At 42.9% G+C, this 14,491-nt stretch overlaps 2 protein-coding genes across 4 annotated transcripts; both read left to right on the plus strand.

The window, feature by feature from the left end:
* The first annotated feature begins 294 nt into the window (after window positions 1-294).
* Window positions 295-2,752, plus strand: LOC311111310 (5-hydroxyisourate hydrolase-like). The gene is made up of 4 exons (XM_084154031.1): window positions 295-540; window positions 854-993; window positions 1,286-1,421; window positions 1,652-2,752. Exons 1-4 carry the CDS (start codon window positions 487-489, stop codon window positions 1,739-1,741), a joined length of 420 nt encoding a protein of 139 aa, XP_084010157.1. The 5' UTR covers window positions 295-486; the 3' UTR covers window positions 1,742-2,752.
* A 900-nt stretch (window positions 2,753-3,652) lies between these two features.
* Window positions 3,653-14,429, plus strand: LOC311111107 (5-hydroxyisourate hydrolase-like). Of its 3 annotated transcripts, XM_084153777.1 has the most exons (5): window positions 3,655-3,828; window positions 10,367-10,492; window positions 10,806-10,945; window positions 11,238-11,373; window positions 11,604-14,429. In XM_084153777.1, the coding sequence occupies exons 2-5, from the start codon at window positions 10,439-10,441 to the stop codon at window positions 11,691-11,693; spliced, it is 420 nt and encodes a 139-aa protein (XP_084009903.1). In that variant the 5' UTR covers window positions 3,655-3,828; window positions 10,367-10,438; the 3' UTR covers window positions 11,694-14,429. The 3 variants fall into 3 exon arrangements, with proteins under 3 accessions (XP_084009905.1, XP_084009903.1, XP_084009904.1); XM_084153779.1 differs by lacking the exon at window positions 10,367-10,492 and having other exon boundaries at window positions 3,653-3,828; XM_084153778.1 differs by lacking the exon at window positions 3,655-3,828 and having other exon boundaries at window positions 10,356-10,492.
* Window positions 14,430-14,491: the final 62 nt, after the last annotated feature.

Raw genomic sequence — 14,491 nt, forward strand, 5'->3', positions numbered from 1 at the left:
TCATACCCAAGAAGAGTCAAGGCTCAAGTACTGAGTAAAAGGTCTGAATACTTATGTAAATGTAATGTTTCATTGTTTTCATTATGGGGTATTGTGTGTAGATTGATGAGGGAAAAATCTATTTAATCAATTTTAGAATAAGGCTGTAATTTAACAACATGTGTAAAAAGTCAAGGGGTCACTATTATCATTATTAAGGACTTACCTAAAGTGTGCTAAAATGCACTTTGACCCAAGCCTGTCTCCAAAAATGTTAAAAGGCCATTTGTGACTGGGATGTTTGCATACCCTTAACCATTAACAAAATATGATGTTCCTCCCAACGAGATATGCAAGTTGCAACAGCAAATAGAGCAGCCCTAGTCATATGAATAACCTCGTGAGTTTTGAACTTGTGCTTAAAATCTGTTACAGTTAATCCACCGTAAATGCCATACTTCTCATTAGAGGGGAAACTTGTTTGGGTCGACTTTGAAATCAGCGCGCATGAGTACCAGCAGATTACAGCACATTAAGGATCATCTTTTGGGTGAATACAAGGTAGGCTAATATATTGTATTACAATATTATAAACCTAAATTCTAGACGTGTCACAGTCGTTTGTCTGCAGGATTATTATGACATTTATGAAAATAATCAAGCGAAAGTAAAAGATGGTCAATATAACAAATGCTGGGTTAGTTCAGCTCATAGACATTAAGGGTTCAGCTAGGCCTACCTTCTATTTTAACCCAAATAATAAATAATTCATAGGCTACAGTTAGCCTACAGCTTTCTGTATATATTGTGCAAAGTTACAGTAGCCATATGTCCATAATGTTTACTCACTATGCTGTCGGTGTATGCGCTGTAGTGTGCAAAGATGGCAGCTCCATACAGCCCCCTGACCACTCACGTCCTGAACACCGGGATTGGCGGCCCTGGAGCCCACATGGCCCTCAGCCTGCATCGCCTGGATCCCTCCACTTCACTCTGGAACCTTCTCACCACAGGGTAACCTCATCACAGAGAGTGCTGCAGCACCAGTTAACATAGACATAGAATGGAAATTAACACAATCATTTCTTAGCAGCTCCATAATAATCCATATAATAGACAAATACACATTTAGTATTTACTTTATCAATTTCAGATTCACCTGTACAGCCTCTTTCAGTAGGGCTGCATAATATTATTATCAAATATGAATATATACCGGTAGTAATGTTAATGAGACAAGGCTTATTTCAGGATCACATCAAACCAATGTCCAATGTATTCAGTATTTTATATAATTTATTCTCAGGACTACTAATGATGATGGGCGCTGCCCAGGACTCATCAACAGAGAAGCTTTTACTCCAGCGGTGTACAAGATGCGCTTTGAGACGGGCCAATACTGGGAGAGTCTGGGAGAGACCTCTTTCTACCCATATGTCGAGGTTAGTTCAAGACAGTCTTCAATGCTTTTATCATAAATAATAGGTGCATTTAAATGTTTGACTGTTGGAATATGAAGTTAGACATAAATGTTTCTTTATATCCACAGAATCAGCTTCTGTTTATTTCCTAGTCAGCTATGCGATCGCTAACTGAACACTAAATGATTCGGTAACTCCTATTGGTTGGCTGAGTAGTTACTAACACATTGGTGGTCTGTGTTTATCTGCAGATAGTCTTCACCATAACGGACCACAGTCAGAAGTACCATGTTCCTCTGCTCTGCAGCCGCTTCTCCTACAGTACCTACCGGGGGAGCTAGAGAGTCTGTCACTCATCCCCTCTCACCATCTCTCACCTGGGCCACGTTCAATTGCCAAACGTTGTCTAATCTCGGTTAACCCAGAACTAAAGTCTTGCGTAATTGTCAGATGTTTGATTAAGTTCCGGGTCCATATGTGTTAAGGGAAGAGATCGGAACCGGAACGAAGAGCTCCACCCTTCTCTCTTTGCAAGTTACGGGCAAGTCTATGGTTCAAATGTCCCCACCCCTTCCAAAATTCGAAAGACGCTAACGCCTGTGAAATCGTGATTTGTCCAAAGCATCGGAACTAATGCTGCTCATTATCTCACGCATCCCATTGTATCATGCCAGATCTACTGAACCATTTATGTTTACGTAGTCTGTCCACGAGAGATTAAACATGACTAGGGTTTGCAACTGCACATGGGGACAAAGATCGTACTTTTTGGAGAAATGTCCACTGGTCTGATGAAACATAAATTGAACTGTTTGGCCATAATGACCATCGTTATGTTTGGAGAAAAAAGGGGTAGGCTTGCAACCTGAAGAACACCATCCAAGCCGTGAAGCACGGGGGTGGCAGCATCATGCTGTGGGGGTGCTTTGCTGCAGGAGGGACTGGTGCACTTCACAAAATAGATGGCATCATGAGGAAGGAAAATTATGTGGAAATATTGAAGCAACATCTCAAGACATCAGTCAGGAAGTTAAAGCTTGGTCGCAAATGGGTCTTCCAAATGGACAATGACCCCAAGCATACTTCCAAAGTTGTGGCAAAATGGCTTAAGGACAACAAAGTCAAGGTATTGGAGTGTCCATCACAAAGCCCTGACCTCAATCCTAAAGAACATTTGTGGGCAGAACTGAAAAAGTGTGTGCGAGCAAGGAGGCCTACAAACCTGACTCAGTTACACCAGCTCTGTCAGGAGGAATGGGTCAAAATTCACCCAACTTATTGTGGGAAGCTTGTGGAAGGCTACCCGAAACATTTGACCCAAGTTAAACAATTTAAAGGCAATGCTACCAAATACTAATTGAGTGTATGTAAACTTCTGACCCACTGGGAATGTGATGAAAGAAATAAAAGCTGAAATAAATCATTCTCTCTACTATTATTTCACATTCTTAAAATAAAGTGATGATCCTAACTGACCTAAGACAGATAATTTTTACTAGGTTTAAATGTCAGGAATTGTGAAAAACTGAGTTTAAATGTATTTGGCTAAGGTGTATGTAAACATCCGACTTCAACTGTACTTCTCTGAGAGATCCCAGTCATTTGTTTCACCGGCCTTTTTGGACCAATCGATGACAGCAAACACTACTTTTTTATGTTTGATCTGATATGAACAAAAATGTCTAAGCTTTATTGGACAGTGGGGTTGGGTTGAGTGCCATTTCCTTCAGAATATTGATTACCCATTTTTGTGTCCTGAAATGTATTTAGGAAAATCTAGATAGCAAAATAAATGATTACAATTTTATGTTCATGTATGATTACATAAATTATTATATTTTATGTTGTATGTGTGACTGGTTGATGGGCAGGCCTAAGGTGTCCAGCCCTCATCATTGCTACAAGTTCATCCTTTCGTGGCTCGATTGCTTTATTCTGGATGCATTCTAGGTAATAGGCCTCACGAGTGGGGCAGTGGTCTAAGGCACTGCATCGCAGTGCTAGCTGTGCCAATAGAGATCCCAGCGTCGTCCAGGGTAGGGGAGGGAATGGCCGACAGGGATGTAGCTCAGTTGGTAGAGCATGGCGTTTGCAACGCCAGGGTTGTGGGTTCGATCCCCACGGGGGGCCAGTATGAAAAATAAAAATAAAAATGTATGCACTCACTAACTGTAAATCGCTCTGGATAAGAGCATCTGCTAAATGACTAAAAATGTAAATGCATGTTGGATTATTCTGAGATCGATTACATTATACTGAAGCAAGGCCTGGCCCCTAACGAAACAGTTCCACTAGACTCGTGAAGTGACACATTTTCTTATTTTACCACTGATAAGGCCTATTTTCTATAAATTCGAACACAATGGCAGACGACTAATGGGAGGCTGTCAGGCGGCAACGCATGGCCAAACTGCAGTGAAAACATGGGGTAAGGGGAGAACATGAGGGGACCAAAAATGCATAGTTCCGACCATATATGGAGATCCACTATTTATTCTGTTGCTAGCTAGCTAGTAGTGTTAGCCTTGTAGCTCAAGTTTAGAGTATTTTAACCTATCACCATCTTTAACGAATTCTCTATATTACTGTTCATTGAATGTTTGCATAGCAGCCAGATGATTATGTACCTAGTTTACGAGCTAGTTAGCTAGTTAGTTATAAGATACTGTAGCTAGATAGCTAGCTAACGTTAGCAAGCTAACGTTAGCTAGCTAGCAAACTCATACCATAGTGAGGAACGAGTTATAGGCCTACCAGTAGCTAGTAAGCTATATAATTTAATAGAATCAACATTTATGAATAGCAGACACTTCAACAAATAGCGCAGCGGTCTAAGGCACTGCATCTCAGTGCTTGAGGCGTCACTACAGACCCCCTGGTTCGATTCCAGGCTGTATCACAACCAGCCGTGATTGGGAGTCCCATAGGGCGGCGCACAATTGGCACAGCGTCGTCCGGGTTTGGCCAGTGTAGGCCGTCATTGTAAATAAGAATGTGTTCTTAACTGACTTGCCTAGTTAAATAAAGGTTAAAATATATATATATATAAACAGGACAATGACCAGCTAACTACTTGACTTTGGTGTTTGCATCTTCCACTCCGCTGGGGTTGAGATACATTTTCCTCATCAATCTACACACAATACCCTATAATGACAAAGCGAAAACACACCTGTCTACATAAGGTTCCAAAGTTGACAGTGCATGTCAGAGCAAAAACCAAGCCATGAAGTCGAAGGAATTGTCCGTAGATCTCTGAGACAGGATTGTGTCGATGCACAGATCTGGGGAAGGGTACCAAAACAATTTCTGCAGCATTGAAGGTCCCCAAGAACACAGTGGCCTCCATCATTCTTAAATGGAAGACGTTTGGAACCACCAAGACTCTTCCTAGAGCTGGCCGCCCAGCCAAACTGAACAATCGGGGAAGAAGGGCCTTGGTCAGGGAGGTGACCAAGAACCCGATGGTCACTCTGACAGAGCTCCAGAGTTCCTCTGTGGAGATGGGAGAACCTTCCAGAAGGACAACCATCGCTGCAGCACTACACCAATCAGGCCTTTATGGTAGAGTGGCCAGACGGAAGCCACTCCTCAGTAAAAGGCACATGACAGCCCGCTTGGAGTTTGCCAAAAGGCACCTAAAGACTCTCAGACCATGAGAAACAAGATTCTCTGGTCTGATGAAACCAAGATTGAACTATTTGGCCTGAATGCCAAGCGTCACGTCTGGAGGAAACCTGGCACCATCCCTACAGTGAAGCATGGTGGTGGCAGCATCATACTGTGGGGATGTTTTTCAGCGGCAGGGACTAGGAAACTAGTCAGGATCGCGGGAAAGATGAACTGAGCAAAGTACAGAGAGATCCTTGATGAAAACCTGCTCCAGGGCGCTCAGGACCTCAGACTGGGTCGAAGGTTCACCTTCCAACAGGACAACGACTTAAGCACACAGACAAGACAACGCAGGTTGTACAATGGCGCCGGAGGGGATGGCTGCCGTTTTATGGGCTCTTAACCAACCGTGCTATTTTGTTTGTTTTTTTCGCATTGTTTGTATACACTGTATCGGCAGGAAAGAACAGCAGCCTCTGGTAAGACAAGGGGTGGTGGTCTATGAATATTTGTAAACAACAGCTGTTGCACGATATCTAAGGAAGTATCAAGGTTTCGCTCGCCTGAGGTAGAGTATCTCATGATAAGCTGTAGACCACACTATCTACCAAGAGAGTTTTCATCTATATTCTTCGTAGCTGTCTATTTACCACCACAAACCGATGCTGGCACTAAGACCGCACTCAATGAGTTGTATACGGCCATAAGCGAAAAGGAAAACGCTCATCCAGAGGCGGCGCTCCTAGTGGCCGGGGACTTTAATGCAGGGAAACTTAAATCAGTTTTACCTAATTTCTACCAGCATGTTAAATGTGCAACCAGAGGGAACAAAACTCAAGACCACCTTTACTCCACACACAGAGATGCGTACAAAGCTCTCCCTCGCCCTCCATTTGGCAAATCTGACCATAATTCTATCCTCCTGATTCCTGCTTACAAGCAAAAACTCAAGAAGGAAGCACCAGTGACTCGGTCAATAAAAAAGTGGTCAGATGAAGCAGATGCTAAGCTACAGGACTGTTTTGCTAGCACAGACTGGAATATGTTCCGGGATTCTTCCAATGGCATTGAGGAGTACACCACATCAGTCACTGGCTTCATCAATAAGTGCATCGATGACGTCGTCCCCACAGTGACTGTACGTACATACCCCAACCAGAAGCCATGGATTACAGGGCACTGAGTTAAAGGGTAGAGCTGCCGCTTTCAAGGAGCGGGAGTCTAACCCAGAAGCTTATAAGACATCCCGCTATGCCCTCCGATGAACCATTAAACAGGCAAAGCGTCAATACAGGACTAAGATCGAATCGTACTACACCGGCTCCAACGCTCGTCCGTTGTGGCAGGGCTTGCAAACTATTACAGACTACAAAGGGAAGCACAGCCGCGAGCTGCACAGTGACACGAGCCTACCAGACGAGCTAAAATACTTCTATGCTCGCTTCGAGGCAAGTAACACTGAAACATGCATGAGAGCATCAGATGTTCCGGACGACTGTTTGATCACGCTCTCCGTAGCCAATGTGAGTAAGACCTTTAAACAGGTCAACATTCACAAGGCCGCAGGGCCAGACGGATTACCAGGACGGGTACTCCGAGCATACGCTGACCAACTGGCAAGTGTCTTCACTGACATTTTCAACCTCTCCCTGTCTGAGTCTGTAATACCAACATGTTTCAAGCAGACCACTATAGTCCCCCAGTGCCAAAGAACACTAAGGTAACCTGCCTAAATGACTACCGACCCGTAGCACTCCCGTCTATAGCCATGAAATGCTTTGAAAGGCTGGTCATGGCTCACATCAACTCCAATTTACATACCGCCCCAACAGATCCACAGATGATGCAATATCTATTGCGCTCCACACTGTCCTTACACAAAATGAACACCTATGTGAGAATGCTATTCATTAACGACAGCTCAGCGTTCAACACCATAGTGCCCTCAAAGCTCATCACTAAGCTATGGACCTCCCTCTGCGACTGGATCCTGGACTTCCTGACGGGCCGCCCCCAGGTGGTAAGGGTAGGTGACAACACATCCGCCACGCTGATCCTCAACACGGGGGCCCCTCAGGGGTGCGTGTTCAGTTCCCTCCTGTACTCCCTGTTCACTCATGACTGCATGGCCAGGCATGACTCCAACACCATCATTAAGTTTGCCGATGACACAACAGTGGTAGGCCTGATCACCGACAACGACGACACAGCCTATAAGGAGGAGGTCAGAGACCTGGCCGTGTGGTGCCAGGACAACAACCTCTCCCTCAACATGATCAAGACAAAGGAGATGTTTATGGACTACAGGAAAAAGAAGAGGACCGAGCACACCCCCATTCTCATCGACGGGGCTGTAGTGGAGCAGGTTGAGAGCTTCAAGTTCCTTGGTGTCCACATCACCAACAAACTAACATGGTCCAAGCACACCAAGACAGTCGTGAGGAGGGCACGACAAAACCTAAGGAGACTGAAAAGATTTGGCATGGGTCCTCAGATCCTCAAAAGGTTCTACAGCTGCACCATCGAGATCACTGCCTGGTATGGCAACTGCTCGGCCTCCGACCACAAGTCATTACAGAGGGTAGTGCGTACGGCCCAGTACATCACTGGGGCCAAGCTTCCTGCCATCCAGGACCTCTATACCAGGCGTTGTCAGAGGAAGGCCCTAAAAATAGTCAAAGACTCCAGCCACCCTAGTCATAGACTGTTCTCTCTGCTACCGCACGGCAAGCGGTACCGGAGCGCCAAGTCTAGGTCCAAGAGGCTTCTAAACAGCTTTATTATCTATGCATAGTGACTTTAATAACTCTACCTACAGTGCCTTGCAAAAGTATTCAGCCCCCTTGGCGTTTTTCCTATTTTGTTGCATTACAACCTGTCATTTAAATTGATTTTTATTTGGATTTCATGTAATGGACATACACAAAATAGTCCAAATTGGTGAAGTGAAATGAAAATATTCAAAAAAATAAATAATGGAAAAGTGGTGCGTGCATATGTATTCACCCCCTTTGCTATGAAGCCCCTAAATAAGATCTGGTACAACCAATTACCTTCAGAAGTCACATAATTAGTTAGATTGCACACATGTGTACTTTATTTAAGTGTCACATGATTTGTCACATGATCTCAGTGTATATATACACCTGTTCTGAAAGGCCCCAGAGTCTGCAACACCACTAAGCAAGGGGCACCACCAAGCAAGCGGCACCATGAAGACCAAGGAGCTCTCCAAACAGGTCAGGGACAAAGTTGTGGAGAAGTATAGATCAGGGTTGGGTTATAAAAAAATATCCGAAACTTTGAACATCCCACGGAGAACCATTGAATCCATTATTAAAAAATGGAAAGAATATGGCACCACAACAAACCTGCAAAGAGAGGGCCGCCCACCAAAACTCCCGGACCAGGCAAGAAGGGCATTAATCAGAGGCAACAAAGACACCAAAGATAACCCTGAAGGAGCTGCAAAGCTCCCCAGCGGAGATTGGAGTATCTGTCCATAGGACCACTTTAAGCCGTACACTCCACAGAGCAGGGCTTTACGGAAGAGTGGCCAGAAAAAAGCCATTGCTTAAAGAAAAAAATAAGCTAACACGTTTGGTGTTCGCCAAAAGGCATGTGGGAGACTCCCCAAACATATGGAAGAAGGTACTCTGGTCAGATGAGACCAAAATTTAGCTTTTTGGCCATCAAAGAAAACGCTATGTCTGGCGCAAACCAAACACCTCTCATCACCCCAAGAACACCATCCCCACAGTGAAGCATGGTGGTGGCAGCATCATGCTGTGGGGATGTTTTTCATCGGCAGGGACTGGGAAACTGGTCGGAATTGAAGGAATGATGGATGGCGCTAAATAAAGGGAAATTCTTGAGGGAAACCTGTTTCAGTCTTCCAGAGATTTGAGACTGGGACGGAGGTTCACCTTCCAGCAGGACAATGACCCTTAGCATACTGCTAATGGAACACTCGAGTGGTTTAAGGGGAAACATTTAAATGTCTTGGAATAGTCAAAGCCCAGACCTCAATCCAATTGATAATCTGTGGTATGACTTAAAGATTGCTGTACACCAGCGGAACCCATCCAATTTGAAGGAGTTGGAGCAGTTTTGCCTTGAAGAATGGCCAAAGATTCCAGTGGCTAGATGTTTCAAGCTTATAGAGACATACCCCAAGATACTTGCATCTGTAATTGCTGCAAAAGGTGGCTCTACAAAGTATTAACTTTTGGGGGGGGGGGCAATAGTTATGCATGCTCAAGGTTTCAGTTTTTTTGTCTTATTTCTTGTTTGTTTCCCCCCCAAAAATATTTTGCATCTTCAAAGTGGTAGGCATGTTGTGTAAATCAAATGATACAAACCCCCCAAAAATCAATTTTAATTCCAGGTTGTAAGGCAACAAAATAGGAAAAATGCCAAGGGGGGTGAATACTTTCGCAAGCCACTGTACATGTACATATTGCCTCAATTACCTCAACTAACCGGTGCCCCTGCACATTGACTCTGTACCGGTACCCCCTGTATATAGCCTCGCTATTGTTATTTTACTGCTGCTCTTTAATTATTTTGTTACTTTTATTTCTTATTTTCTTTAGGTATTCTTTCTTAAAACTGCATTGTTGGTTAAGGGCTCGTAAGTAAGCATTTCACTGTAAGGTCTACACCTGTTGTATTCGGCGCATGTGACAAATACAATTTGATTTGATTTGATTTGAAGAGTGGCTTCGGGACAAGTCTCTAAATGTCCTTGAGTGGCCCAGCCAGGGCCCGGACTTGAACCCGATCAAACATCTCTGGAGAGACCTGAAAATAGCTGTGCAGCAACGCTCCCCATCCAACCTGACAGAGCTTGAGAGGATCTGCAGAGAAGAATGGGAGAAAGTCCCCAAATACATGTGTGCCACGCTTGTAGCGTCATACCCAAGAAGACTCAAGGCTGTAATCAATGCCAAAGGTGCTTCAACAAAGTACTGAGTAAAAGGTCTGAATACTTATGTAAATGTAATGTTTCATTGTTTTCATTATAGGGTATTGTGTGTAGATTGATGAGGGAAAAATCAATTTAATCAATTTTAGAATAAGGCTGTAATGTAACAACATGTGGAAAAAGTCAAGGGGTCACTATTATCATTACTAAGGACTTACCTAAAGTGTGCTAAAATGCACTTTGACCCAAGCCTGTCTCCAAAAATGTTAAAAGGCCATTTGTGACTGGGATGTTTGCATACCCTTAACCATTAACAAAATATGATGTTCCTCCCAACGAGATATGCAAGTTGCAACAGCAAATAGAGCAGCCCTAGTCATATGAATAACCTCGTGAGTTTTGAACTTGTGCTTAAAATCTGTTACAGTTAATCCACCGTAAATGCCATACTTCTCATTAGAGGGGAAACTTGTTTGGGTCGACTTTGAAATCAGCGCGCATGAGTACCAGCAGATTACAGCACATTAAGGATCATCTTTTGGGTGAATACAAGGTAGGCTAATATATTGTATTACAATATTATAAACCTAAATTCTAGACGTGTCACAGTCGTTTGTCTGCAGGATTATTATGACATTTATGAAAATAATCAAGCGAAAGTAAAAGATGGTCAATATAACAAATGCTGGGTTAGTTCAGCTCATAGACATTAAGGGTTCAGCTAGGCCTACCTTCTATTTTAACCCAAATAATAAATAATTCATAGGCTACAGTTAGCCTACAGCTTTCTGTATATATTGTGCAAAGTTACAGTAGCCATATGTCCATAATGTTTACTCACTATGCTGTCGGTGTATGCGCTGTAGTGTGCAAAGATGGCAGCTCCATACAGCCCTCTGACCACTCACGTTCTGAACACCGGGATTGGCGGCCCTGGAGCCCACATGGCCCTCAGCCTGCATCGCCTGGATCCCTCCACTTCACTCTGGAACCTTCTCACCACAGGGTAACCTCATCACAGAGAGTGCTGCAGCACCAGTTAACATAGACATAGAATGGAAATTAACACAATCATTTCTTAGCAGCTCCATAATAATCCATATAATAGACAAATACACATTTAGTATTTACTTTATCAATTTCAGATTCACCTGTACAGCCTCTTTCAGTAGGGCTGCATAATATTATTATCAAATATGAATATATACCGGTAGTAATGTTAATGAGACAAGGCTTATTTCAGGATCACATCAAACCAATGTCCAATGTATTCAGTATTTTATATAATTTATTCTCAGGACTACTAATGATGATGGGCGCTGCCCAGGACTCATCAACAGAGAAGCTTTTACTCCAGCGGTGTACAAGATGCGCTTTGAGACGGGCCAATACTGGGAGAGTCTGGGAGAGACCTCTTTCTACCCATATGTCGAGGTTAGTTCAAGACAGTCTTCAATGCTTTTATCATAAATAATAGGTGCATTTAAATGTTTGACTGTTGGAATATGAAGTTAGACATAAATGTTTCTTTATATCCACAGAATCAGCTTCTGTTTATTTCCTAGTCAGCTATGCGATCGCTAACTGAACACTAAATGATTCGGTAACTCCTATTGGTTGGCTGAGTAGTTACTAACACATTGGTGGTCTGTGTTTATCTGCAGATAGTCTTCACCATAACGGACCACAGTCAGAAGTACCATGTTCCTCTGCTCTGCAGCCGCTTCTCCTACAGTACCTACCGGGGGAGCTAGAGAGTCTGTCACTCATCCCCTCTCACCATCTCTCACCTGGGCCACGTTCAATTGCCAAACGTTGTCTAATCTCGGTTAACCCAGAACTAAAGTCTTGCGTAATTGTCAGATGTTTGATTAAGTTCCGGGTCCATATGTGTTAAGGGAAGAGATCGGAACCGGAACGAAGAGCTCCACCCTTCTCTCTTTGCAAGTTACGGGCAAGTCTATGGTTCAAATGTCCCTACCCCTTCCAAAATTCGAAAGACGCTAACGCCTGTGAAATCGTGATTTGTCCAAAGCACCGGAACTAATGCTGCTCATTATCTCACGCATCCCATTGTATCATGCCAGATCTACTGAACCATTTAGGTTTACGTAGTCTGTCCACGAGAGATTAAACATTGTCCAACGTTGCAGATAGAAATGCCAAGGCTAGAGTCGACATGATTCCTTGTTCTAAATGTCAGATAGGCGTGTTTATTCTTCACAACATATTTCTATCTGAACGTTCCAAAAGGCTGTGAACGCGCCCCTGGCTGACTGTGACCCGCACCTGTCAGCTGGGCCTATTCAGGTGGTTGAAAGTCAGCCTTCAGTTATTGTAGGTAGAAATGTACCTAAGAAAAAAGACTCTCTTCTGTAATACTAGTTATACTATTATAGTTATTGAGTACAGAACACAAGAACAGTATCATTTCTATGTGGTACATTTCTACAGGTAACAGTTGTTATGTGCTCCTGTCATTCCAAGGCTCTTCTGAGAGTAGACATACAGTTGAAGTTGGAAGTTTACATACACTTAGGTTGGAGTCATTAAAACTCGTTTTTCAACCACTCCACAAATGTCTTGTTAACAAACTATAGTTTTAGCAAGTCGGTTAGGACATCTACTTTGTGCATGACACAAGTAATTCTTCCAACAATTGTTTACAGACAGATTATTTCACTTATAATTCACTGTATCACAATTCCAGTTGGTCAGAAGTTTACATACACTAAGTTGACTGTGCCTTTAAACAGCTTGGAAAAGTCCAGAAAATGATGTCATGGCTTTAGAAGCTTCTGATAGGCTAATTGACATCATTCGAGTCAATTGGAGGTGTACCTGTGGATGTATTTCAAGGCCTACCTTCAAACTCAGTGGCTCTTTGCTTGACATCATGGGTAAATCTAAATAAATAAGCCAAAAAAAATGTAGACCTCCACAAGTCTGGTTCATCCTTGGGAGCAAAATCCAAACGCCTGAAGGTACCACGTTCATCTGTACAAACAATAGTACGCAAGTATAAACAACATGGGACCACGCAGCCGTCATACCGCTCAGGAAGGAGACACGTTCTGTCTCCTAGAGATGAACATACTTTGGTGCGAAAAGTGCAAATCAATCCCAGAACAACAGCAAAGGACCTTGTGAAGATGCTTGAGGAAACAGGTACAAAAGTATCTATATCCACAGTAAAACGAGTCCTATATCGACATAACCTGAAAGGCCGTTCAGCAAGGAAGAAGCCACTGCTCCAAAACCGCCATAAAAATCCAGGCTACGGTTTGCAACTGCACATGGGGACAAAGATCGTACTTTTTGGAGAAATGTCCTCTGGTCTGATGAAACAAAAATTGAACTGTTTGGCCATAATGACCATCGTTATGTTTGGAGAAAAAAGGGGTAGGCTTGCAACCTAAAGAACACCGTCCCAACCGTGAAGCAGGTGGTGGCAGCTGGGTTCGATCCCCGGGACCACCCATACACAAAAAAAACAAAAAAAATGTATGCACGCATGACTATAAGTGGCTTTGGATAAAAGCGTCTGCTAAATGGCATATTATTTTATGAATTATCATGCTGTGGGGGTGCTTTGCTGCAGGAGGGACTGGTGCACTTCACAAAATAGATGGCATCATGAGGAAGGAAAATTATGTGGATATATTGAAGCAACATCTCAAGACATCAGTCAGGAAGTTAAAACTTGGTCGCAAATGGGTCTTCCAAATGGACAATGACCCCAAGCATACTTCCAAAGTTATGGCAAAATGGCTTAAGGACAATAATAATAATAACAAAGTCAAGGTATTGGAGTGGCCATCACAAAGCCCTGACCTCAATCCTAAAGAACATTTGTGGGCAGAACTGAAAAGGCGTGTGCAAGCAAGGAGGCCTACAAACCTGACTCAGTTACACCAGCTCTGTCAGGAGGAATGGGTCAAAATTCACCCAACTTATTGTGGGAAGCTTGTGGAAGGCTACCCGAAACGTTTGACCCAAGTTAAACAATTTAAAGGCAATGTTACCAAATACTAATTGAGTGTATGTAAACTTCTGACCCACTGGGAATGTGATGAAAGAAATAAAAGCTGAAATAAATCATTCTCTACAATTATTCTGACATTTCACATTCTTAAAATAAAGTGGTGATTCTAACTGACCTAAGACAGGGAATGTTTACTAGTATTAAATGTCAGGAATTGTGAAAAACTGAGTTTAAATGTATTTGGCTAAGGTGTATGTAAACTTTCGACTTCAACTGTACTTCTCTGAGAGATCCCAGTCATTTGTTTCACCGTCCTTTTTGGACCAATCGATGACAGCAAACACTACTTTTTTATGTTTGATCTGATATTAACAAAATGTCTAAGCTTTATTGGACAGTGGGGTTGGGTTGAGTGCCATTTCCTTCAGAATATTGATTACCCATTTTTGTGTCCTGAAATGTATTTAGGAAAATCTATATAGCAAAATAAATAATTACAATTTCATGTTTATGTATGAATACATAAATTATTATATTTTATGTTGTAAGTGTGACTTGTTTGATGGC

This window comes from Coregonus lavaretus (genome assembly GCF_964263955.1).
Source record: "Coregonus lavaretus genome assembly, chromosome: 37".
In the NCBI taxonomy this organism is placed as follows: Eukaryota; Metazoa; Chordata; class Actinopteri; order Salmoniformes; family Salmonidae; genus Coregonus; species Coregonus lavaretus.